The sequence below is a fragment of the Trichoplusia ni genome, chromosome 27 (assembly GCF_003590095.1).
Source record: "Trichoplusia ni isolate ovarian cell line Hi5 chromosome 27, tn1, whole genome shotgun sequence".
Taxonomy (NCBI): domain Eukaryota; kingdom Metazoa; phylum Arthropoda; class Insecta; order Lepidoptera; family Noctuidae; genus Trichoplusia; species Trichoplusia ni.
In genome coordinates this window covers 171348-197369 of record NC_039504.1, presented here as the reverse complement: position 1 = coordinate 197369, position 26022 = coordinate 171348, and the positions used below count along the sequence as shown (strand labels likewise).

Here is a 26022-nt window from a genome sequence, read left to right as displayed (position 1 = left end):
TTTAAATAGTATTATAAAAACTTTTACATTTAAACACGTTTAAAATTTGGAACTTTAATATTTAAATAGAACAAAAGCATCCAAATTTGGCATTGCTTCTTATCCAGGACAAGTACTTCGTGACCCGGGTATAAACTCCAGGGTATCCCGGACGACCGCAGCCAATGCCCCAGGATACTACACCTGTAAAATAAAGATATTGACTTTTAATAATGTCATTTGTAATTGTTTATCAGAAACGTATGAGATGGATCGCGTTTTATACTTCCGAAAACATGAACAACTTTTTCTGAGCTCTCCTATAGATACGCTTACAGTAAAAGGACTATAACAAAAAAAATGACAATACGAATTCTTAAAAGGAAGTTGTGTCTTTCAACGTACAGAACTGTACGATACTGATTTCTGATTCAGTAATACGTGCTGTGTCAGTTTAGGTACCGACCTAATTGTTCATGTCGTTTGTCACTTCTCTCAGCTGATAAAGGTCCACCGCTGTCCCCCTGTAACAGGAATCCTGTGTAAGCTTTTTTTATTACTATTAGGTTTTTACCAAACCTGGCCCAAGGTAGAACAATGTATCGCAAATGATTTTGTACTCATAAAGGAGTTTCAGCCCAAAAATGGTTGGCAAGATACATAATTTTTTTACTCAAATACAGGCATTATTTATGGTAGTGGAAACCACGGCAATGAACACTGCAAGTAAGAATTCGCGGGCTGCATCCCTGACTCCATGAAAAATTGACCTGATCCTCAAATGCTTGTTCCAAATCTGCCTGTCTTTGTTCATGTCTTTTTTTTTGTAAATATCCCGCGATACAAGGATTCAGTTCTTTGTAGGAACTCCTTGTATATATAAAAGTTATTATAAAAAGAGCATTGTTCATCATTTGTTTTACCCACCTGACAAGTATCCTTCTTCCCAACATCAGGATACCCTGCACAAAGCATACCGTCTCCAATCATGGACGGTGTGTACTTGGCCTCCTTGCAGGCTTGGTTGCTCAGCACAGGCAGTTCCACTTCTTGTAGGTAGCAGGACTGGTTTTTACCCTCAGACACCGTGCCCCAGCCTGCGGCCACGGCTTTTACTCCAGTATATGTGGAATCTGAAAAAATAAGCGAAGGTGTGTTTCCATTACAACTTAAACTATTTTTTTTTATTGTTACATTTAAAATAAGTTTCTTGCTAAAATCAATAAAATTGCACGGATGAACCGGAGTTGTATTTAATTTTTCAATGTTACAAAACCAAGACTTTAAAATTAAAAACACGTACTAAGGTTTTAATACTTACATAGTATTAAACTGAGACTACTGATTTATACTTTAATATCAATATTTATCTTTTAACTACGTTATAACTGAGCCTAAATTTAAATAAATTATACCCTTACAATTAATCTAGACCATTTACACAAATATAATTATAATAATTTGCATAATTGTCTTCACCGTCACTTGTCTGTCACAATCCACGTGTTGGGCCTATAAATTATTGTTATTATTTCAATGTTAGGTACATCATCATCCTATCGCAGTCCACAGCTGGACATAGGCCTCTCCAAGAGCACGCCACTGAGATCGATATTGACATCTTAGGTACATGTATGCCTCAAATTATTATAGTCACACAGAGTATGAGAATGTGACTGAACCCCTAAACAATTATCATTTATAACTTCTTTTCAAGATTATTTATTATTACATATCTCGAAAACAAACTCTTAATTAAAACTAGTTTTTAGCCCGCGGCTTCGCCCGAGTCGAGGTCGGTTATATCGCGTTTCCAAGAGAACTCTTCAAAAGTCCGGGATAAAAATTATCCTATGTTCTTTCTCAAGGTCAACTCTATCTCTGTACCAACTTCATTAGAATCAGTTCAGTGGTTTAGACGTGAAAGCGTAACAGACAGACAGACAGAGTTACTTTCGCATTTATAATATTGGTACTGATATAATATTGGCAAAAGCAGCAGAAAACTATTATAGTGTAGTTACATTACCAACCATCATTCCGAGGCAAGCACACGGGCTTCACACTATCCGTGACGGCCACCATCTTGTTCAATTTGAGCAGCGCTATGTCATCCTTGAAGTCTGAGAAGGAGAAGTTGTGAGCGAGGACTTGTACCACGAAGTGCGTCACCGGCCGGTGCGTCTTGTTGCAGCGGTCGTGCTCGCCCAATGTGACTTTTATCATGAACCACATGAACCTGGTAATTGAAGAATAGAAAAAGTTTAATTGAAAGTATACATGTAATTTAAAAAAAAAGGTTATGTCATCTTCATCATTATGATTGGCTTATTGCCGTTCACTGCTAGATAAAGGTGTATTTTAACGTACACTACAGCGCCCTGCCAGTTTTTTACTGCATCCAGTTGCCACCAATTGGCAAAGGTGACTACTTACAGTAGCTAGAGAGCTCGCAAGAGAATTTTTGTAGATCAATGGACTTACTAGTACCAACGTTAATTAAAGTTCGTTATTATGAGTAAAGGCTCTTTTCTGTTAAAGAAAGTCGTTCAGTAAAAGCAAGTTTTGCAGTTCCGTGCATGAACAACCACCAATTAACTAGCCAGCATTACATTATAGAACATTTTAACATCGTAATGCAGCTTCTTAATTTGCCTTTTTTAACTTTTGGACATTTTTGCCATTCCATAATTTTGTTGTTCTATTATATTACAGCTGTACATACGTCTTAACACAATGGGCAGCAGTCAGCACATAGCGGTCATTGATGAGCGATCCCCCGCAGTAGAACTTGTTGTGGTAAGACAGGCGCGCCACCCAGGGGAACTCGTTAACAGCGGTCTCCACTCCACCTACTATGCGGGATGCCTCGTTCCTCTCCCCACAACCTGGGGATAAGAGTAAAGCAGAAACAAGTTCCAACTGAGCCAAAATCTTTAGACTTTCAATAGGCTTAAACACGAACAACTATATCTTAAATGATTTTGATAATATCTAGTAGGTATATGTAGGTCTAGAGGATACTGGCGTTGTACGCAATATTTCGGAGGTCGGAGGATTTGAGGATCCACCCAGGGCAAAAGTTTGTATGTATTTATTTTTCAGTTTTCTGGCACTCATACAACGGGCAACTTAGTTTATGGCTTGATGGCGTTGTGAAGTGTTAAATGTTCAATTACTACCCATAAAGCCAAACAAAAGCTTACAAATATGACCCGTTGTCAAGCACTAGGTTTGATTGTAATTAATTTGACTAAAAACGAAAAAATGGTTTTTTTGCCAACACAAAAAGAGGTAAGCAGAAAAACTTAGATATCGCTAAAATGCCTTTTAAGTTTAACTACCGACAAATGACTCACAGGGAATTTAAAGAATATAAACTTCTTTTACTACTTTTACGCACATAAGTGTGAAACAAGATTATAATAGAAATTGCGGTTATTTGTGGGTTGATTGGTAAATGTAAAATAATAATAAGGAAAAAGATAAACACCTCTTTACTAATTTTAAAATATATTCAACGAATTATATTGTGGTTTCTTAGGTTTACGCGAATGTTAGACATTGAAATGAAACTACTTTTATCATTTGTATCATGGTCACGGGCAGACTGTTAAATTATTAGTCTGCCCGTGAACATGATACCTGCAAAGGTGTCGAAACGTCGGGAACTAAAATCAAAAATTAAACCGCGATAAAATCCGTAAAAGTAGTTTCATTTCAATGAATTATATTGTTTTACAAATTTTATACATAACAACCGTCACTTAGTCTGTTATGCTAACATCTTACACTTAAGCATTTTAGACTTCGTCGAAGGATAAACAAAAGCTGAATTTCTACTCTGTCTAGTAATTACCGATCTTCAAGTTGGTTAAAAAATAATAATTAACTTAAAGTAGGTACCTATTTATTTCAGTTTTTACTTTGGTCAACATTTTCAAGAGCAAACAATAATCACGAGCGTTTTTCCACATTAAAGCTACCTGCTCACTTGATCTTTGCAGTCCCAAAATCAAAAGGTATGGTAATTTCGTTAAATTATTAGTAATCTCTACTTATCTCAAATCAATCTCAAATCTCTACTTACGACAGTCACACTTTCGTCCATATCCCCCGTCTACAAATTCGGAGTTTTTTGGAATTTCTGTATCATTTTCTGCTCTCACCTTTAAAATAGAGCGATATTAAATATCAAGCGCACTAGGACAAATTTAATTTTTCATAGTAATAGTTCCAGAAAATGATCGACAACAAAATAGTAAGAAATCTTAACACTTACCCTCGTTGCTGTCACACACGCACTTATCAAAACCACTAATAGTATTTTCCACATCCTTAAAGGAGACTTCACATTTGCGGAAACAAAACACGGGTGAATATTATAAATATGTGGATAAGCTCAAAAGCGGGCTAGACGTGTAGGTCCTACAACGGGATGCTGAGGACAGGAATGGGGACGTTGCACTCCGAACAAGCGTCGTAAACTTGAACTTGTATTCTTACACCGCAAAACATCTATATCATACATGCAACAACTATCTAGGAAACACCGTCCTGTATAATACTTTGTAATACATTGCACCTTTAGAATGAAAACGTGCTAAGTACAGTCCAAGTTATGACGCAATGGATCTCGAAATTCTCGAACGCAACATCGTGACAGGGTGTGATATCTCGAAGCAGTAATATGAAAAGGCTCTCTCAATAAGAATATAAAGAGATACCGTTACTTGAGAATCCGTTTTGTATCAAAAGGTGAGAATTTTATGTCATGTCTTTTAAGTAAATATTAAAAGTTGTGATGTTGATTTAAAAAATATCAGACTTGGAAACATATTTTTACAAAGTATTTTAAAAGTAAAGATAAATAAAACTAGATTTATTAAAATTGAAGTTTATTAAGTTGTTCTGCCGCACTTAATCTTCAACTACATCCCAGCTATTTAATTTCATTAAACATAATACATCCGTATACTTTCTCGATAGTGGTTGCGCTCTTCTTGATTTGCCTGCACACGATTTAGAAAGACAGTCTTTGCTTAGTTAATTTTACAAGATATAATTTTTACTCCGTCTTGCGAAAGTTCGTTTTTTCTAATAATGAATGTTGAGTATTTTTCTATTTTTCTAAGATCAGTACTTGCAGTAACAGCCTTCCCTTGTATTGTCTCTTATCCAGTCCAAATATTTCGTGACTCTCGTGTACACTCCCGGGTAGCCTTTCCTTGCACATCCGTATCCCCATGATACAATTCCTAAAAAGCAAATTCAACAATAAAAAAAAAGTTTCAGTTCATTTTTTTAAGGAAACTAGATTGTAGAAAACGTTACCTATTAAGTCATACATGTGATCATCATTTTCAGCAACCAACGGACCGCCACTGTCACCCTTTAACATAAAACAGTATGGTTAATTTAGAAATTGTCAGTGAAAGTCGGAAGTCCTAAACAAATTTCTTCAGCTTTAGGTGGTTCAATAAATTTCATAAGGACTTCTACTGGCTTTCGGCTTTAGAATACAATTGGTAGACTATTTTCCGTCTGAAAATCAATATTTTACTTATTCCGGAATCTGGAAGCCAGCTTAAAACCATTTTTACACTCCCTTTAATAAAATCGTATGCTTTTATACTACTTGAAATACTTCTACTCACAGTGCAGGCGTCTTTATGAGCGGTCTCAGGGAAGCCAGCACACATCATGACGTCCTTAATCTTGGACTCATTGTAATTGGTGTTGCGACATGCCTCATTACTGAGCACCGGTAGCTCAGCTTCTCGTAAAGTACAAGACCATTTGCCGGTCTCATTGGTGGCGCCCCACCCAGCTACCACTGCTGTTGCCCCCGTGTATGCTTTGTCTAGATAAAAAAAGACTCTTTTGAGTAGTAGTAGACGGTAAAGTAATTAAGAAAACTTTCCAGAATTTTGATTAGGGCCAAAACAAATATTAATCGTTTAATTGTTATCTCAGTTCGTTTTGTACTCAATCAAAAAACAGGTAAATAAATAATATATGAAGAAGTTATATTTAAGGCAGTATTAGCCTGCTCTTATTCGCAACTAATTACGACACGTAATAAAATGAAGACAACTTTAAAGCCATAAAAAAGGACTTTCATGGAACTAAACGAGGATACTTTAACATATGACCGAATAAATTTTCAGACGTAATATTAAGAAATAAAATGTTAAAAATATGGGTTCATAAATAATTCGCAATAAAATGTGGTAGTGAAAAATACCTTCTCAGATTTAGATGATACTGATATAAAGGGCTATCGTTTGCAGTGATGATGTTCGTTTTTTGGACAAAGCTCATTGATTACTTGTTACTTAGTTTACGACTTGGATTCAGGTAAAATAACTATTCATAAATTCCATCCCTTTCGGTAGCTGGTGAATGCACTCTTTGAGAGACGACTCATCAAGAGTTAGTGAGTTCGCATTGCAGAAATGTATGGCATGAATTAAAATGTATGAGTATCATAATAAGGAGCAATTGTTTTTTTTTGTAGTTTTTGCCAAAGAAGAGATGATAGTCCATCATCACTTCTTTAAGTTACATTGTTGTGCTAGCGAAAGAGATAGAGCCTTACACTTTGACGTGCACTCTCTAGCTTCTACAACTGCAACAATCTTCATTCTACATTTATATTCAACTGAACCATGGTATTTCTAATATCTTAAAAATTGTTCTAATAAAAGCTATCCTATGATCAACATCCTCAATTTTACGTGGTACACTTACCGTCACTCTTAGGCAGGCACACCGGCCTGATGGCGTGTGAATACTCTAGCGGCTTGCTAAGCATCAACAGTGCTATATCATTCTGGAGGTCAGACAGAGAGAAGTCGTGTACTATCATCTTCACCACGTATCGCATTTCTGGATTCTGCGTCTTGTCGCAGCGGTCGTGTTCACCGAACTTTACTCGGAACATGAACCACATGAAACTAACAAAAATATAGATTAAAAAAAATAGTAAATAAGATTATATAAAGAAAAAAAATGTCTTGCGGAGTCAAGCTTCTGATTCTCTTCCCTTCCGTAGCAGCATTTTATTTTTGGAGTTCACCAAGTTTTGGGAAGCAATAATGCATTTGGATTTTATCTTTGCTTTTCACCTTAGTTACATTTATTCTCTGTTATGTGCAATGACCAAAATGAAACTCCCTAATAAGCGTTTAAGCCAACATTGGAAAGAGGCGAGGGAGGCCATTGTTCAGAAATTTTACATGGGCTTATAATTAAAATAAATAATTAACTCACCCTTTCATACAATGAGCAGCTGAAATGACGAACTTGTCGTTGATAAGGGAAGCGGCACATCCGAACGACTTGTAGTAGATGAGCCGACCCAGCCACGGGAACGCGTTCACATTGGATCCCAGCCCGCCAACCACACGGCCCTCCTCATTGCGCTCCCCACAACCTGCAGCAGAAATTTATGAGTTTCATTATTTAATATAATATTTTATAATTTAATGTTTTTTTGTAGTATGGTATACCTTACCATACTACAAAAAAACATTAAATTAGATTATGTTAGCTTATAGCTATATTAGCTTATGTTAGTTAGTTTTTGTCCTAGGATTTTCTACATTGTTTTGTGTCTATATACCTTTCAACAGTCCCAGTACGACTCAGTCGGGGTAAGGGAATAACTAATAGGTGCAGCTATTTTTCTACCATACACCATTTTATGGGATTAAAGAGTATTTGTGGGGAATACGCAACATTGCGAGTCATACTTTGCGGTTCTATCAGCAAACTGACAGTACTTACATGAACTTTTATTCATTCCTCTTCCGTCACGTCAAAATATAAGAAATGTTACTTATTAAAGCGATTTTACAGTCATCGTACCCTCAAAGCACCCGATGAATATGATTGCTTTGTCAACACTCGTGTGGTATCATAATAATTGAGCTTCATATTGAGACGTTCGTGACTTAGCGATACTTGAGAATGTGATTACTTAAATGAGTCAATGTACTGACACTCGCATTTTTATGTTTGTTTAATTATTTTATATGTGCGTAATCCCTTGTATCGATACGCAAAAAAATGGTTCGTTGAAGAGAGGGATAGATTACTTTAAATATATTCGTCAGGGCGCAACCTTCAATGGGATTATAGCAATATAAAACCTTACTAACGTTTGTATATTAGTAGTTTTTATAAATTATTTGGCTAAAATTGAGCAGGGTAATGGGAGGTTGAGGTTGAATTGAGTACAATAACTTAATTCACTAAATTGGTCCAGTAAGAGGTATGCTTTGACTGGTTTGAAAAGACGCCGGTTGAGCTTTGCGTCGATTTGTAAGAAGCTAGCTGTAGATTAAATCCTAAAGGGCTTTGGACGAAATAATGTATATTAGATACATAATTGTCGTGCCACAGTGTGCATACCGTTTTTGTTCGAAACGGCAAAACCGTTTCTTATCTTTCTTATATAAAAACTTGTACGTCCAAGAATTGGCTACTATGGGGTACTTTTCATACATATGTTTTATTTTTTTGTTTTTTTTATCATCAGGAATTCCTAGGAAATAATTTGTTTTTGGCTATTTTGTTTATGCGATTGCCGGCTCAGCAAATAAGTAGATAGTTGTTGACTTACCGCAGTCTTGGCATGGTGGTAATTCTGTTCTAGCGGTCTGCGCAGGCGACCGGAACGAATCTTCAGATATCGAAAGGTCCTCCTAAATACTTAATATTATTTAGATAATTATAATACAAAATAATATGTCTAAATAAGGTATTAGTAAATAAATATATTGTTGCAATACTATTTTAGACGTGAGATTGTATTTTACTATTAGTTTTCTTTTTTTAATTGTTTAATAAATTCTTAATAATCATTTGCATCGTACAGTGGGTTATGCTCATCTTTTCCGGTACAATATAAATAGAATGAGTCACTCTGACTATTCAACATGCTGCAAGCACGTCAGCGGGTCATAAAATTTAGGTAAAAATCGTAAAACGTCGGACAGAACTCCGACGACACCTTAAATAATTTGTCAACTACAGTTAGTCTACGTACCGTTTGAAAAGAGTGCGGAGAACAACACGTAACACATAGAAAGAAGAATACATAACACAACCACATTATAATAGTTTCATATAACAAACACTATTTATTTGAACTTTAATATCGGACTCTCTTTAGAAAGTTGCATGTGCTTAAGGTTCAATGTTTTTGATACACTAAGTCACGTCTTCGATCTCGACGCACTTTATGGATAAAGAGACTTTAAAATGTCGCAACAACGAAACCTAAAATTCAAATTTAATTTAAGAATTTGAAGCCCGTGCTACAGTTTGCGGCTGTTGTCCGCTACTTTCAAGTAACTGTGAGGAAGTAGCGAGTTTTGTTTGCCATTATTATGATACGCCGGGAATTTAGTCAATATTCTTATGTGCCGATGCGTCATTTTAGCGTTCCGAGGGCTGTGCGAATGAGCGCTTTATTTGGCAATGACCTCCGCGGTCATTCACACCGCGGACGTCTACCGGTGTAGGTACATGTGGCTATTTAGAACCTTATTTTCTACTGCATAGAAGCGTCGTTACCTGCATAATAATCAATTGTGATTATGTCGCAATACGAACTAATAAATATCTGGTTGCTCTCCCTTAGTTTCGAAAAAACTGCATTTTTTATGTGTAAGAATCAAGTCTTTAATGCCTGCGTTGAAATTTAATATCTTGGGAATAAATTATTGTCATAATTATTAGCAGAATTGAAATAAAGAGTAAGTAAAAATGTTATAAAGATGTTTTAAAATCGACGCAAAAATGAGTTTTCAACATTTTGCCCGCTTTGGGTTTTTATTACAAAAGAGTCTTTCTTTGGTTTTTCTTACATGGACCTGAATTTAAAGTTACCTTAACTACGACACCTTTTTTTTAATTTAACAAAAATCAGATTTCATTAAGCAAGATGCAGAAATAAATTCGAGCTGAAACGAATGTTGTTCGTTTATTAGACTCTTCATGACTATTTCATTAATAGCCGTATAGGTAACAAACTCAAACTTTTAACTTTTTGTACTTAAAACAATTCGAAACACCAGCCAAATATATTGCTAATTGCGGGAATTCAAACCCGTGGCATACCGCGGGATTTAGAATGCTATTATATTTATCCATCTAGCCCCATATTGAGTTTTCACAAAAAATCTGCTGCTGAGTAGAGTTACTATGTTGCACAGTTAATTAAGAAATATGTATGTTTTGTTTTTTAAATTTTCTAACAAATCTGCTAGCTTAGATTTAGGAAAAAAAGACTTGGGTCTGAATGTTGGAAACATGCAATAACTGTTTTTCGATCATTTAATTAATAATGTGGTGAAGGGGGATCTTTGGCATTCGCTGACGGGGTTAAGTGATAAAGTTATCAGAACTAAAACTCTTCAATCTGAGATCTATATTTTATCGGAAATATAAGTAAGTAATACCCAAAACGTAAGAATTACTATGATAAGCAAAACAGGCATTGATCCTGCCTTAGACTGATCAACTTATGGTAAATAAAAGTAGGCACATGGTTCAAGAAAACAAACAATTGTTTTAGTCTATACAATTATCATTTAACTTAGACAGTTGGTATCCATACAAGTACTAGGTGACTTGCCATGGTGAAATCGGGCACACATTATGCGCTCTCTTTTTGGTAAACGGGGTAAATCCTCTTAGATATCCTAATCCTTGTGGGATGTGAATAGTGAAAGATTCTTATTGACTGAATGATTTCTACTACCTTTTACCGTCCTGCATTCGCAGTGAAGGATGAAAAAATATAAATGAATCAGCAAAACTTGTATAATCAAACTTCAAACTTCAAATATTTATTGCGATCATGAGTGGATACAGATGTTATAAAACTTAAAGGTACATACATGATACCCTGTTAGGGCGCAGCAATACAATTACAGTACCTACTTATAGAATTACTTAAATTACTTATTAAATCTTACACACTATTTTATTTATCTTATACATAGGTATATTATACACATCACACGATCATATGTATGTACACGTATGTATATATAACATATGTGTACATAAATTCATACACATATATGAATATATGCATATTATATATATTATTGAATTTATTTATGCTTATATTGTAATTTAATCATTATTCTTATATTATTTATTTTAACATATTTTAATTGAATGGTTTTTGTACATACTTATATCATACTAGCTGTTGCCCGCGACTTTGTCTGCGTGATTTTCAAGATGTGAAAAACTATGAAGTTTAATAATAACGGTCATCTCAAAAATGTAATGCAATATTGAAAATGAAACACTTTTTTATATTTTAAGCTTGCTTTTTTATTTCTAAATTATAATGAATCTTGAGCGGCCCAAAGACTATCAAATGTTTGAATCAAACACATTTCATCGTTTACGATACTATCCTGGTGTCAAATATTTCAGAGCTGTTTTAATGTTTTTTTCTTATTTAATCCCAAAAAGAGGGGTGTATAACTTTGACATATCTGCCTGCCTGTCTGTCTGTGACATCATAGCTTCCGAACGAATTGAACTATTTTAATTTAAACGTGAATTATGTGTGAGTGTTCGTTTAGACATGTTAAAAATGGGGGGGGGGGATGCAAGAAGGAAAAAATAACAGAAGTGCTAAGACTGAGTTATACACTCAGTCTTAGCACTTCTGCTAAAAATGTTTTACTTTCGAGGGTTTTCCATTTTCTAATTGGGTGGGTTATGATTTTCGAGCACGTCTGTTCTTGGGCCGGCCTACACCTGAAATTGCTAGACGGATTATGAGGTATCATAAAATTATTGTACTGTAACCAAAGAGGTAAAAGAGAACCATATTACTGAGGCCCCGGTGTCCGTTTGTGTGTCTGTCATCTGGCTGTTTCTCAGGAACAGTGATAGCCAGACAGTTGTTATTTTCACACACGATGTTTTCTGACGATATAAAGAAGATGTCAAATTATTTTTGTGGACGGAGCTGGTGAAGTGAGAGTCGGGCTCGGTAACTGTGGATTTTACATAGTGTCATAAGATATAAGATTTTGCAAAATTGCGCCCAAAAAAACGGTTTCCTGAAACACTCTATGTTTGAATGTCCTCTTAATATTAAAACTGATCATCCTCACAAACATTTGGAATATTTCTAAAATAAAAAAGTTAAAATCTTGCCCCCTGGTGTTTTGATCATGATTTGCCTTTAAATTGCTGATAAATAAATGGCGTGATAATAAAAAAAAATTCAGACACCCCTTTTTTCAAAATTGACAATGACAAAAATCTAAAGTATAGGATATGTATAATTTGTGATGTTACGACAAAGCAAAAATATGAACATAAAAGTGACTTCATGTGCATGAGTCCTATTAACTGTACCAATTTACAAAGACAAATTACGTATTTTATTCGTTAACCTACCTGACGATCATTGAAGTAAAATACCGTCATCACTACTGCATAAATGGAACTTAAATAAAGACTACATGAGGTTGGTTATGAGGTTACGCTGTCGATACCGACAGCCAAAATGAATTTTCCAGACATTGTATGACGGATGTAAGTGCTGATAGCTACACGCTATTATCAGCCTTATTGGGGAAATTTCCAAAAATATGTTCCTAATCCTCGTCGGCTTAGGGATCTCAGAAACTCATTCAGTCTCGTTCTTTCCCCTGTTTTTACCAGGCTACGAAAGTAGAAAATTTTAAATAAGTAGAGAATACAATAAATTGTTAAAGGAATTTTTGGAAGGACTACGTGTGCGGTCTCTATAATGGTGGATGTAGGTAGACCGATCAAATCGTTAAAATATTGAAAAATCCCAGGTATCAGTAGACATTATTCTATCAATAGATACATAATGTCTATTCATTGATAGCTTTGGTCTTTTAGATCTTTCACATTGCATACCTATTATGCAGTTTTTATGCAAGTTTTCTGGGCTTTTTTATCCGAAATACTTTTGGCCTATGTAATGTTGCAAATTTAAGAAAACATTATTTCATTGTTTGAAAGGCTTTTTTTTGTTTCAAAGTTTATATTTTTGTTGCTAGTTGTTACAGATGAACCAAGGTAATTTAATAATAACGATCTTATTATCGGTTTCTTTATTTCTTCTAATTAACTGTTTCTGTTTCTTCATTAACTGTGTCGTTCAGTAATTTTTAGTATGCATAATTATAGATGAGATCAATGTGAACTACATGCAACTTTGGGTTGAGTGTCACTACGAATGTTTTGATCTTGAAGTACCATCGCTAACAATACTGAGCTGAAAACATAGGTATATACTCCTATCGTAAATAAATAGAAAATCATATTACGGCATTCCTCATTTGAACTTGAGTAATTTTAGTACATCAATAAAAATAATAATAATTTAAGTTCCTTTCTTTCAAGAATGTACCGATTACAATTGCATAAAAAAACGTATTAGTTTATGTTTCTTTTATTTTACTTGTGAAATAGTCGCGGTAGGCCATATAGACTTGAAAGAGAATAAAATGACTAATTTTGTGAAAATTATTTATTTTTGAAAATCCTATTATTGCTCTGCCAAAAGTGTTAAGATAAATAGCGTGATGTCTTTTTTGTGTAAACTGATGACCGTGCTGCCTACTACTCAATGGGGTGAAAATATACCTCATAATTGTATTACACTATGTTACGGGTGAGTCCAAAAATTTAAAACTTTACTGCTCAAGCCCCCTGCGCAGTAGCTTTATGGTTTTTGTATATTTGTTGTATCATGTGTACGATAAGGTTCATGCAAAATTTGAACGAAATATATTTAGTAGTTTATGAGATAATTTGATATTTGTGTATAGATATAAAAGGCTCCTGCTCACCCCCTGTAACGAAAAGCGGGATAATAAGTAAAAAGTATGTTGACCGGACCTCTTGCCGATATTCTCTGAAAATTTGAATCAAATCCATCCAGTACTTTCCGAGATCTTTCCGGATATACATACAGACAAACAGATAAAAATTCTAAAAATCATATTTTCGGCATCGGTATCGTTAGTAGACCACCCTGCAATTATTCTTTTTTAAAAATATTCAATGTACAGTTTTCACTTTTCTACAATTTTATTATATGTATATATAGATTGTTTCATATTTTAGTTCTGTCCTCGAAAAACTCTTTTATGCTGTAATAGCATTTTTCGATCAGATATTTTTTTAATTTAATTTTGAATATATTTAAGCTGGAGGTTTCTTTCAGTTTTTGCGGTATTTTATTGTATATTTTAATACACATTGCATATGTAATGTAATCGTAATTGCCACGTCATTTCTTTGAGGAATGCTTATAAGAAGAAAAGAAAAAAAATTGCGGCACCTTTTTTACCGCCCTAAGTCTGGGCCTGATTGGCCGATAGGGAAGCCCTCAAATGTCTGCAACAATATCGGGCAATATCCCGAACTTCCGGGAAAAGTGTCGCAACTTACCTGTGGTAAGAGCTTAGCTGATGCCCCATTTTTCAAGCCAACTATTTCATCAGGAGACAATTTATTTACTTTGCATTTTTTTACTGGAACTGCAATAGTTCACAAAATACTTTCTGAAGAATGGCCATTTATTATTCATAATACCTGTTTCATAAAGAGGTGGAGGATTCATTCCCAAACTAAATTTATCGTGCTCGACAAGACTTCCTTGCGTAAGGCCTAGCACGCTAACAAATATTTGTTGTCTTCCTTGTGTCCTATGCGGGAAATGCTATTACCTACGTCCAAAGTCCAGCAGAAAGCGAATAAAATACTTAAAAAAAAACAAAACGCACATTGATTTGAGGTACTTTATTGGTACAAAGTTCGTACAAAAGTATATAATCCTATAATAATATTACCTGTATAATTATGGCAATAAGTATTGACATAGGGATGTCAAACATCATGCTTACCTCAGTATACATAATAAACATCAATAAACTACAACTACATACTTATCAATATTTTACAAAACAATTTTGACTTTACCATGTAAATAAATTACTATAAATAAATATTTATTTCTAACACTTAAATTCATTTTTAATAAATATTAGTCCAAATTGAATTCATCCAATTTTTGGTTATACTTTACATTATTAATTAAAGTAAAACTTATTGCTAATTTAAACCTATGGCCGCATATGGTAAACCACAGTTCAATGCATTCCTCCAATTCAACAAAAATTGTTTTCGTGCAATAAACATAGATGACTTGTCTTAATATCCTAAAATCGCAGTAAAAAATAATGCATTGTGGATATGTATTAACTATTAGGTATGTTCAACAGATATAAGTGCTCATGTAAATGAGCGTAATAGCAGTCATGACCAAACTAACCAAAACTGTCTTGCAGTAGTATTTACTATTAACACGACTTGTTGACTTTGATGCTAAGCCGTGCAGTGCCGAAAATTATACTTTACACAATTATAGAATGAGTTTTCTGTCCAAATTACTTTTTCTACTTTATCTAGGTGATTATTTTTTAAGGGAAGTCATTCAAAGCGATACCTACAAGTGGTGTTTCAACTATGAGACAATTATCAAAATCTTCACGACTAAATTGGTCACCACTACCGCATATACCCATTGAACACCATCTATAGCTTGACATATGGAAGCCACCCTGGCCCTATCCGGTGCAGTAGCAGCCGTCCTGCGTGTTGTCCCGGATCCAGTCGAGGTAGTTGGTGACGCGCGCGTACACTCCGGGGTAGCCGGCGCGCGCGCAGCCGTTGCCCCACGACACCACGCCTGGGAACAGGGTTTTGATTAGAAAGCGCGTTTTGACGTGAAGAACTGCAGGGTTACTAAGAAACTATTGGGATCTGTTTTCAAATCAATTCATTTTTATAAGGATCAGTATTCCGTGAATAAGCATGGGAGATACTGGTGGTTGCATCTCAGTAAAGATTTGTTCAATAAGCAAATGGAAAATAATTCAGTAGATTGTAAGGGCCTTGCAAAAATATGACTCTACAAAAAATACAAATTCTATTTTTTAACCGCAGTTTTGCAGTTAATTTAGACACATATGATTTCTAAACACTGTTTGCATCTCCTGACCTATGCTAACGGGGTGCAAAACATTCGGCATACATTAGAATAAATCTTTATTAATTACCGATTAATTCGTAGCGTTTGTCGAACTTTCTCTCGGCTATAAGTGGACCACCGCTGTCACCCTGAAACAAAAAAATATTTATATTATATTTAATATTTTATCACTACTTTATTGTCAAGGATGTCAATTAAAAACATTGTGCTACAGACATGGATGTAGTACATTTTATTATTTAAATCTTCTTCTTTTCTTCTCGATATTTCCCATGTCAGATCTGCTTTACCCAAGTGGTAGCCAATTTCATTTCTTCCGGAGGCTCATCAGTAAATTTAATGGTATTTTTGGGCAATGCTGAGTTGACCGAGAATCACCAGCGAAATTTTTCACCATCGAGTCTGAGACATAGGTACTTCTTATTAGTTATTCATTTCCCTATACTCAAATTTCGAACTGTTATGCCTGTAAAGCTATCTTACTGCAATCTATGCTGTTATATTCAGCAAAGTATTATGTTGAGCATCGGTTACATGAGCCTAAACTGACCTGGCAAGAATCCTTCTGTCCGGTCTTAGGATACCCGGCGCAGAGCATGTTGTCGGTGATCATGGAGGCGGTGTACTTGGTGTCGCGGCACTCCTGGTTGCTGATGACGGGCACCTCCACCTCCTGCAGCGTGCACGACACCTTGCCCGCCTCGTTCAGGGTGCCCCAGCCCGACGCGACAGCCTTTACTCCCACGTATAGGTTGCCTGTTGTTTAAAGTATAAAATAAAATGTTAAAACACAGCATGTTTCGCTGATCCACTAGTGAACCATCAGAATTGAGAAGACATATAAACAAAAGAGTCCTGAAATTTGTCAGTTAGAATGATTTCGGGATAAAAGGACATTTACAAGATAAAAGGATAGATTCCACTTTTAGAATGAGTTTGGGATAAAATTTCCTAAAACTTCCGAGAAGAATACAAAGAAATTTAGAGGTACTTACTGCTATCAGTAGGCAAACAGATCGGCGAGATGGTTTCAGAGAATGGAACGCGTTCGTTAAGGCGTAGCAGAGCTATGTCGTTGTCGAAGTTGGTGAGGGTGAACTTGTTGGCGATGGCTCGCAACACGAAGCGGGTCTCGGGCTTCTCCGTGGCGTTGCAGCGGTTGTGCTCGCCGAATGTCACCTTTATCATGAACCACATGAATCTGTAAAGGAAGAATAAGAAAATAATGAAATAAATAAACAAAGTTATGTGTAAAATAAATGTTCTATTGGAAAAAAATTGATAGAGACAAGAATCATTTTTGAAACAAGAAATTTAAACACAAGAATAATTGCAAACTGAACATCGGGCTTGAATGCGGTGGGACGTGCACCTAACCAAATCTGTTTTGAGAAAAGGTGAGAATCAAGAATTTATTTCCGATTTACATAAAAAGGTATGCTAAAAATCACATGGGTTCACAACCATAACAAAACACGATCGAAACGAATAAAATATATCAAAAAATTCTCAACTTTGTTGATATCCTCCGATATAATATTGAGATTAAATCTTGATTTCCACTTTTGCATTTCAGAAAAACAATCTCATAAATATGATCTGCGCATTTAATCTAAAAACAAGAATGACGCATACAGTCCCGATTCCAAAACAAACAAAACCTTACCTAAAAATAAAATAAGGTGTAAAATATATGAGAGTTCCACCTATTAGGTAAAAGTTCGTGCGAGTATTTGTTCTGTCATAGTATCGATGGCTATCTATTGAGTAACCGTTTGTGTGCACAGTATGGATGTCAATTGTTCCTCGCACCTGTAACCAAGTCAACTTGTGTCGACATTCAGCGAAAGTGACACTCAGTGTTTTGGCGGTCCACGGTCATGAATACTATTAATGTGTCCCTCATTTACGCTTTCACTTGCGTACATTAGTCCGTACTTAAACAGTATGTTTGATGAGCTGCGACGCATGTGACACTATTGATCTCTGAACCATCTAAAGCAAGAAAATGTTGCGCGTACCTGAATGTTCTGTTGTTACGAAAACAAAAAGGCATCACAAAAGCTCCTAAAATGGTCATTTGTTGAGGATAATGAACTTTGTGTTTGGAGCCTGCTCCTGGGCCGGTTTCAAGGTGAACGTACTTATCGATACTGATTGGAATTCACAAATCCGTACCATCGTGAATTTATTTTGGACTTGTTTGCTAATTCTTAGGTTATCGGACCCGTATAGCGATGATTAACGATGGCATCTGCAGTTTGATATCCATTAGTCACAAAAATATAAAGAGCAATCAGACTTGGGTATAATAAATTAATATTCAAATATCAAATAAAATGTTATTTTTATTACTTTTTATATATTTTTAGCATACTAATGTAAATACGTGTTACAGATACGGTAAACTAGTTCTAGTTTGTCATCTATCAGTTGTCTATTACATATACCTAACGTGATACAAAGAACAAAGTATGCTGAACCGAAATCTTTTACACATCAGCTAATACCGCTTATCCCTTCGTAAACCAGTAACGTAACATTTCCATATCTAATTTCGAGCAACACATTAATTTATCATTAACCTACCTGTCAATAGCCTTTAACTTGCTTTGTTGATTTCAAACTAATTATGACGCGTATGTCTAATAGCCTTCTTAATAATGACCCACAGAATTCGTGGATAAGTAAAAAACATTTTAGATAACTGTGACGTCGGCAGTGGGCTGAGTCAATATCCTGACGAGTGTTTTGTTAAACACTCAGGTTCTCTCAAATACATTCACGCTTCTGTGTGAGCCAAAGCATACAAAAATATTTATCCGAATAAACAGCTAGGCTTGTAGAAATTTTAGAAGAAAAACACCTACGTTAAACGAAATGGACGGAAATCTAAATAATACTCACATTTAAATTTTTTTTAGGACAACGAGATTGTTAGGAAAGTTGATTTAAGTCGAGCAAAAAAAATTGCTGCGCAAGCATTATGTGTCTGATGTCAGGACTTTTTTATTAATAATATCCTTCTAAAGGAACCAACATTAAATAGCTGTAAAAAAAATCTAAAGACTTTATGTTGGAGTACCTACTACAACTATTGCAGTTGAGGAAGCGAGAGCTCTGCTAGACTTAGTACAGCATGGTGGTTTTTTTTTAGCCTCAATTGCAACAGTCTTTCTGTAAGTTGTGTGATAGGCCTCCAGGCTTATAAACAAAGAAACTGTGCTATGTTTGAAAAGACTGGATAAGCCTTAACTATACCTTAGAAGTATTTTAAGCTTTTAACATGAACCAGAAACTATTTCTAACTGAATTAGTCTATATTGTAGATATTCTTATTATTTATTATTAATTTGGGGCACACTAAGGTAAAGGCTATACTTTCGACTTCAATCAAACATATTGTAAAGTTATTAAGTAAAGTGATGAAGTGATAAATGCTGCAATCATCAAAATTAATTGAAATACTTATTCAAATCTAGTATTCGTGTCTTTATCTGAATCACTAAGAGGATTTAGACTTTCCAAATACATTTGCCCTGACCACATCGTATAAATCACTCTGAATGACTCACGCCACTTTACATACATAGAAATTCATTAAATAACAATCAAAATGGCTTTAAAACTTGTGCTAATGAACTTCAGATTATTTGGAACTACCAGGTTACGAGATATATTTCTAAAATATTGAACCTTTTGAAAACTAATATTATCTGATTTATGTGATGATGTATAGCATCGATTGATTAATTAATATCCCCCAACCATGATCACAATAACAATAAGTTTTACTTTTTTCTACTGGTCTTTTTCTGAAGTACTACCCACCCCATCTTTGCATCGCCGCTCAGTGCTGCCTCTTATTTCACCACGTGATAGCATCATAAAACTTCTAAATTTTTAGAAAAGAGGAAAAACAAACTGCTCTTTATTTTTAATGGTACGGGCAAAACAAGAACAAACAATTGTGATTGCAACTGCTCCAAATAAAGAATCAAGCGATAGTGTAATGGAAAAATCAGTCGTCAAAGACAACATCGGCGGCTAAACTACTATCCAGAATATTTACTATATAAAAGTATTTAGCATTGAGGAGCTCTTAGCTAAGCTAAGTTGATCGATCACAGGTTAAGTTACGGTTGACATGGTCGGTCCATAGATTGGAGACCATCTCTGTAATTCATACATCTTTGACAGTCGTTACGAGTAGTCAGAAGCTAGAAAGTCTGATAACTAGTCTAATTGAAGGGATAACGTGTTGCCCAGGTAACTGGGTTGAGGAGGTCAAATGGGCAGTCGCTACTTGTAAAATACTACGCTCCTTCTAATCTGGTTAGATTGGAAACCGACCTTAACATAGTTGAAAAAGGCTAGGATGATAATGGGAAAAGTATTTACCCTTTAACACAATGAGCAGCAGTCAGCACATATCTGTCGTTGATCAGCATGCCTCCACAGTAGAACCGTTTGATATAAGAGAGGCGCGCCATCCACGGGAACTCGTTGACGCCAGCCTCGTCGCCACCGACTATACGAGACACCTCATTCCTTTCCCCACACTCTGGAAACATTTGTGTTGGAATTAGCAACATTGTTTTTTAGACATCCCGCGATAAGGAATTTAAACTTGGTAGGGTTGCACAAACGTTCAAGTCACATGCACAAAGATAGTTAAACTCAGGACAGGACTGCGTGGAACACTCAAACAATTGTCCTTCGTGGGGATCGAACTTGCGAGTCCTGCAACACGTCGTATACAGTTTGGTGTGGTGAACTCTAGCCTAGTCTAGTCTAAATGAATTCCGTACATTTCAGTGATTCGATCAGCGTTTCAGCGAAATAACGAAAAATGGAGTAGTTTTGCTTATGAAGTATTTACTTGGGGCATTGAAAGTGGAGATGACGTCAAGCTCATTTTAATGGATAAATTCATTTTCCCTCATAATCAAACACCGTTCTTTTTACAAAAAATGATAATATTTACAGCCATATGCAAGACACGCGCATGACAAATTGTGGTCCTTAGCTGTCATGATGTCTTCTTTGTTACAAGTGGCAAGTAGAGCCAAAAAAGAGCATCCTAAATAGATTACATGAGTCTCATTCTTGCATAGGACTGTCAGGTATCAATACACTGCTGACGAATAGTAAAGAGCTACTCACTACACGAGCATGCTGTCCTCGGCTGGTTGACTTCCAACAGTGGGGGCCGGTTGCCCCACAGTCCACCGAAAATGTTCTTCGAAGAGACCTCTCTTGCATCCCGCACGACATCACCCTGTATTGTACATACATTTGATATTAATTTGGTAGATTATCATTTTGTTTAGGAGCGATCCCCAAAATATTAATACAAAGAAAGAGAGTAGGTAATAGTGTTTTGGATTTAGGCGATAAAATTATATTTTCGGTAAAAACTGTGATCAACTATTTTAAACAATTCTTATTGCAGGGAACAAAATCAATTGCAATTCTTTCACGCCTACATATTTCCATCTATTTGAAGACAATTGCAATAATTACACCGAGCAAAATTTATGAAAAACCCGCACTCGTTTTTCGTTTTCTTCATTTTAAATCATGGAAACAAACGATTAACTATAGTGAATATAATACAACAATACAACTGTAATAACTTAAGAAGTGTATATTCATCTCCAAAAACGTATGACAGGAATTAATTATTCAATTTGGATTAGTTTTTTAATTTATATTTCAACCATTTTTTTTCTTTGATTATTTTACAGATGAAGAGTAGTCCAAAATTGTCGATCTCTTATTTAATATTTTACGTGCTGAAAAAGGGGATATCCCTTTATAAAATATAGCAACCGCTACTTCGTAGTCCATTAAAATCAATCATTTAGGAATTAGGTAGGTCAACTTCCTTACAAGGTGGAAGGCTTGTACAACTTGATTCTGTATCAAGTGGTATTTAATTTTTCAATGGGTTATATTGTTAACTTTCTGAAATATTAAAAACTAGCTGTTGCCCGCGACTTTGTCCACGTGGTTCTTGAACCGTTTTCGCAGCGCACGCAACAGATGCCCCCACATTTGTTTTTCCACATTTTCCATTGTATCTTCGCTCCTATTAGTCGCAGCGTGATGATATATAGCCTAAAGCCTTCCTCGATAAATGGTCTATTCAACACAAAAAGAATTTTTCAATTCGAACCAGTACTTTCTGAGATTAGCGCGTTCAAACAAACAAATAAACTCTTCAGCTTTATATATTAGTATATAGATGACAAGCTCGTGCTACTGTCGCAATGAAAAATTCACACTTTTATTCAGTTTCTTAATGACGAGAGTTTTGAACGTCGTAAAGCTCTAAGCGCACACCAAAATATGTACTCATTATTTATTTTCCACTTCATTTTAATTTTATGTAAAGTTATTACAATAAAGACAACGTTATATCCCTTACTTTTTTTAGCTAGAAACAAAACTCAATAAATAGTACCTACTAGCACCCCAAATATCAATAGTTTATCTATTCTTTAAATTACTTGAATTGAGTCAAAGTCTTGTAATTGATTTGTTAAACAATAAACATCAATAGCAAATTAGTTGTGGCTTGCAAAATTAATGCAATTCAGCTGTAAACTGGTACTGGCTTACTGCTATCATAACGGGACACTTTTATGATAATGCCATTAAAGCCGACGACAAATTCATTAGCGGCCAACAAAATCAAAGGACATTAGACGTAGAACATTTAAAACACGAACGAAAGTAAATACCAACCTCAGAACAAGTGAAAGTCAAAGTCACAATCACTAAATTAAATAAACACTTCCACATTCTGAATCTGGTTTTAAAAAAGAAACAAAAAATAACTAAAACGTCAATAATCGAAAATGGAATTCAGATTTTGGCGCACGACTTGCGCATGTTTTTGGTTGGTAGGTTGTCGCGCGCGGTCTCTACGGACACACTGAGATGCGTTCCGGCCACTGCGGCGTTACAGCGACGTGTTTCCGATACGTCAATTCGTACCCCACTAGTCCAATAGCATCTTTATACTTATTTCACACGATAGGAAACTAATCAGTCGCAATGTCAGAACGGTAATTTGTTGTGACCGCGATATGGAACAGGCGCCTAAGCAGCCTGTAGGCAGATTAGGATTATTTAGACATATGCGCAGTATCCATATCAATTAAAAATTTGAGCTTAAAAAGAATAAAGACACCTAAGAACCTGTTGTTATGCAAATACTAGAAAGTTACATTAATTAACGTTCCATTTTAGGATTCATTCAGACTTAAGAAAACTGTAAACGTAAATATAAATTCCCTACAAAATATGCGTCTTACATGCAACAAAAATGTACCAAATCCCATCAATCGACTATTATTAAAAAAAGAACGGTGTCGCATTGACTGAAATATTAGAAGACAAGAGAACTACAGAAAAAAAAAACAAAATCGGCTAATTCGCACATTATTATTCCATACTTGAAATCAAACAGGCGACCAATTAGGAATTCAGACAAATAACGGTACTACAATGTTTAAAAAGCCAAAAAAAGGAAATTGAAGTAGTTGTATATGTAGAGCAAAGTAAATTAGGCTGCTAGGTACCCACTGATTAAGTATCGGATTAGCAAAAACATCTAATAAGAACTAGTGTAGACGTTTGCGCAAAAACTAAATACGACTGACAAAAAGAGAACTTAACAAGATGTTCTACTTAATCTTAACTTAAGGAAAACCAGATTAGTTCGGTTTTGGTCTTTATTTATATTAAGAGCACCATCCCATACGATGTCATTTAAGTAAAATACTCAATGTATGAAGATTTACGAAAAGTCTATACCTACATATACCTATGAATATCGTATGAATGGTAATCGTTCTGCGAACTCAACAGTTGTTAATATTGTATGATGGTATGTTTTATTAATTGCTATTGCAGTATATTATAATCTTCGTCTCATTCTCATCAGTGGACCATAAAATGACACGTCAATCTTTGTTAGTTTAAAGGCCTTGTTTTCTAAACTAATAAATTAAATAGCTGTCTTAAATGTGAGTGATAAAGGAGATGTCAGGTGGAACAGTTTCGGCGCCGACCGGTCGGTCTCGGCGAAAGCGTCACTTTCCAACTACGTCACAATGGCCAGTCTTTTTGCACATTCACTCGCACTACGCACATTGAAAGAGGTTTAATTAGGTTTGTGCGTTTACATTTAAACGATCTTTAATGCTTTTAAGTATATTTATTGATGAACACAATAGATGGCAACATTAGCTGCCCAAGGTAATGGTAGTCACTCATCTGAATGTTTAGAATTTAATTAATTGACTGATGTTTACAGACAGAAAGTCCTATTTACTGCCCTGAGATTTGCTACCACCTCTTTGTAAAACACGAATCTAGTAGGTAGTGAATTGGAGACGAGATTCGAGACGTATTAGAGCGTCTCGCTAACAAAACTGAAAAATTAATACTTTGACGAATAGGGAAAACCCCTGGTACATCCCGCGTCAACAAACCTGTAAAATTATATTTTGTGAAATCAAACTTTCCAGCCATCCCCTGGGCTCTTGAAGGATACTTAGACAAGTAGGTTGTCTACTTGTAGGGTGGCTCTATTACAGATTACAGTATCTCAGCTGGTCTTTGCCTTCCTACTAGTGTCATCTTCCATCTATTTTGCTGTTACCCATAGAAAACGTGCAAGTTACATAACTTTGTAGGTACTGTCAATATAAAACATCCAAGCTTTGACGAATTTTAGTCAAAACATTGTTTTACATAAAATTCTCGTGTCACGGTACAGTGGCGGCCTTAGGGGGTGGTGAAAGGGGCAATCGCCCTTTGCTTCGCTTTTGCAGGGGCCTCGCGCCCCAGATTTTTAATTCATAAATAGGACTAGACTAGGTAGTGGCGTACTGCCGTCGCCCCAAAATAGGCATCTAAAAAAAGCTCATCATTTCAAAATTTTGAAAATGATCTATTAGGTTCCGCCCGCAATGGGTAAGGTCGCTGTCACGGTGTACGTAATTGAACTCCTCCGATCCTCGACCGATTCTCATGCAATTTTGTGTGCATATTGGGTAGGACAACATCTATTTTTCATAGTCCTCTTTTTTTTGTTCCATAACTACATACATATTATACATGTTTTTCGTTTTCAATATGATCATAATGTCGTATTCTGAACAACTCAGGTTTTCCATTAGGAGGGAAGCTATATATCATAAAATTGGTCAAAAAATAAAACCCTTTTTTAGGATCACGGAGACCCTTCGATTTTGATAAAGCCTTCTAAAAATAAGATTGAACAAATCAGACCTTTGACGCACTTATTAGGACAATGCACTGGAATTTCGTATTAAGATTGTCTGTGAAATTGTAAATAAGGGGGCGCCACTTAGGTACAGTAGAACTCCAATTATCCGAACTCCGACTATCCGAATCGCCGATTATCCGAATCACAAAATTTGTCTTAACTTGCCGTTGTGCCTACTTGACTTCATGACTTCCCCCCGCGAATTCAGTGCACAACAGCAAGTTAAGACAAGTTCCGGCGCATTGCAGTCACGGCGCACCTGTCATTGTTTGTTTTGATTAGCCAGTGTGTATTGCTCGAGGACGCTACTCTTTCGCTACGGCTTACTTTTGTTTGGTGCGTGTACAATACGATGAAATTGTTGAAAGTGTGAGAGAAGATGTTGAAGTGGAAGAAGAACTTTCTGCTGATGTTGAAGTAGACGCTGGACCTTCAGCTAGTGAAGCATTTGCCGGCCTCGAGACTGCTTTGAAGTGGATGGAGCGTCAGCCCGAGTGTGACCACTTGCAACTGCTCACCGTCAAGCGAATGCGTGACCTGGCTGCCCGAAAACGGTTGAAGACCGCAAAACAGCTTACATTGACGGAGATGTTTAAAAAACAATGATTTTTATTTCTAAACTTGTTTTAATTTCATGTTTCTTTCATTTAAT

At 35.6% G+C, this 26022-nt stretch overlaps 2 protein-coding genes across 2 annotated transcripts; both read right to left on the bottom strand.

Moving 5' to 3' along the window:
• Positions 1–60: 60 nt before the first annotated feature.
• On the bottom strand, positions 61–23286 carry LOC113505742 (transmembrane protease serine 9-like). The gene is made up of 21 exons (XM_026888549.1): positions 22817–23286; positions 21230–21344; positions 20465–20627; positions 17059–17264; positions 16614–16819; positions 16131–16191; positions 15642–15760; positions 9035–9124; positions 8609–8690; positions 7255–7417; positions 6733–6938; positions 5637–5842; positions 5314–5371; positions 5123–5237; positions 4958–4991; positions 4070–4148; positions 2705–2867; positions 2013–2218; positions 907–1112; positions 446–503; positions 61–183 (listed from the first exon to the last, which is right to left on the bottom strand). Exons 1-21 carry the CDS (start codon positions 22871–22873, stop codon positions 62–64), a joined length of 2715 nt encoding a protein of 904 aa, XP_026744350.1. The 5' UTR covers positions 22874–23286; the 3' UTR covers position 61.
• On the bottom strand, positions 1975–4822 carry LOC113505898 (venom serine protease-like). The gene is made up of 4 exons (XM_026888768.1): positions 4262–4822; positions 4070–4148; positions 2705–2867; positions 1975–2218 (listed from the first exon to the last, which is right to left on the bottom strand). The coding sequence occupies exons 1-4, from the start codon at positions 4313–4315 to the stop codon at positions 2005–2007; spliced, it is 510 nt and encodes a 169-aa protein (XP_026744569.1). The 5' UTR covers positions 4316–4822; the 3' UTR covers positions 1975–2004.
• Positions 23287–26022: the final 2736 nt, after the last annotated feature.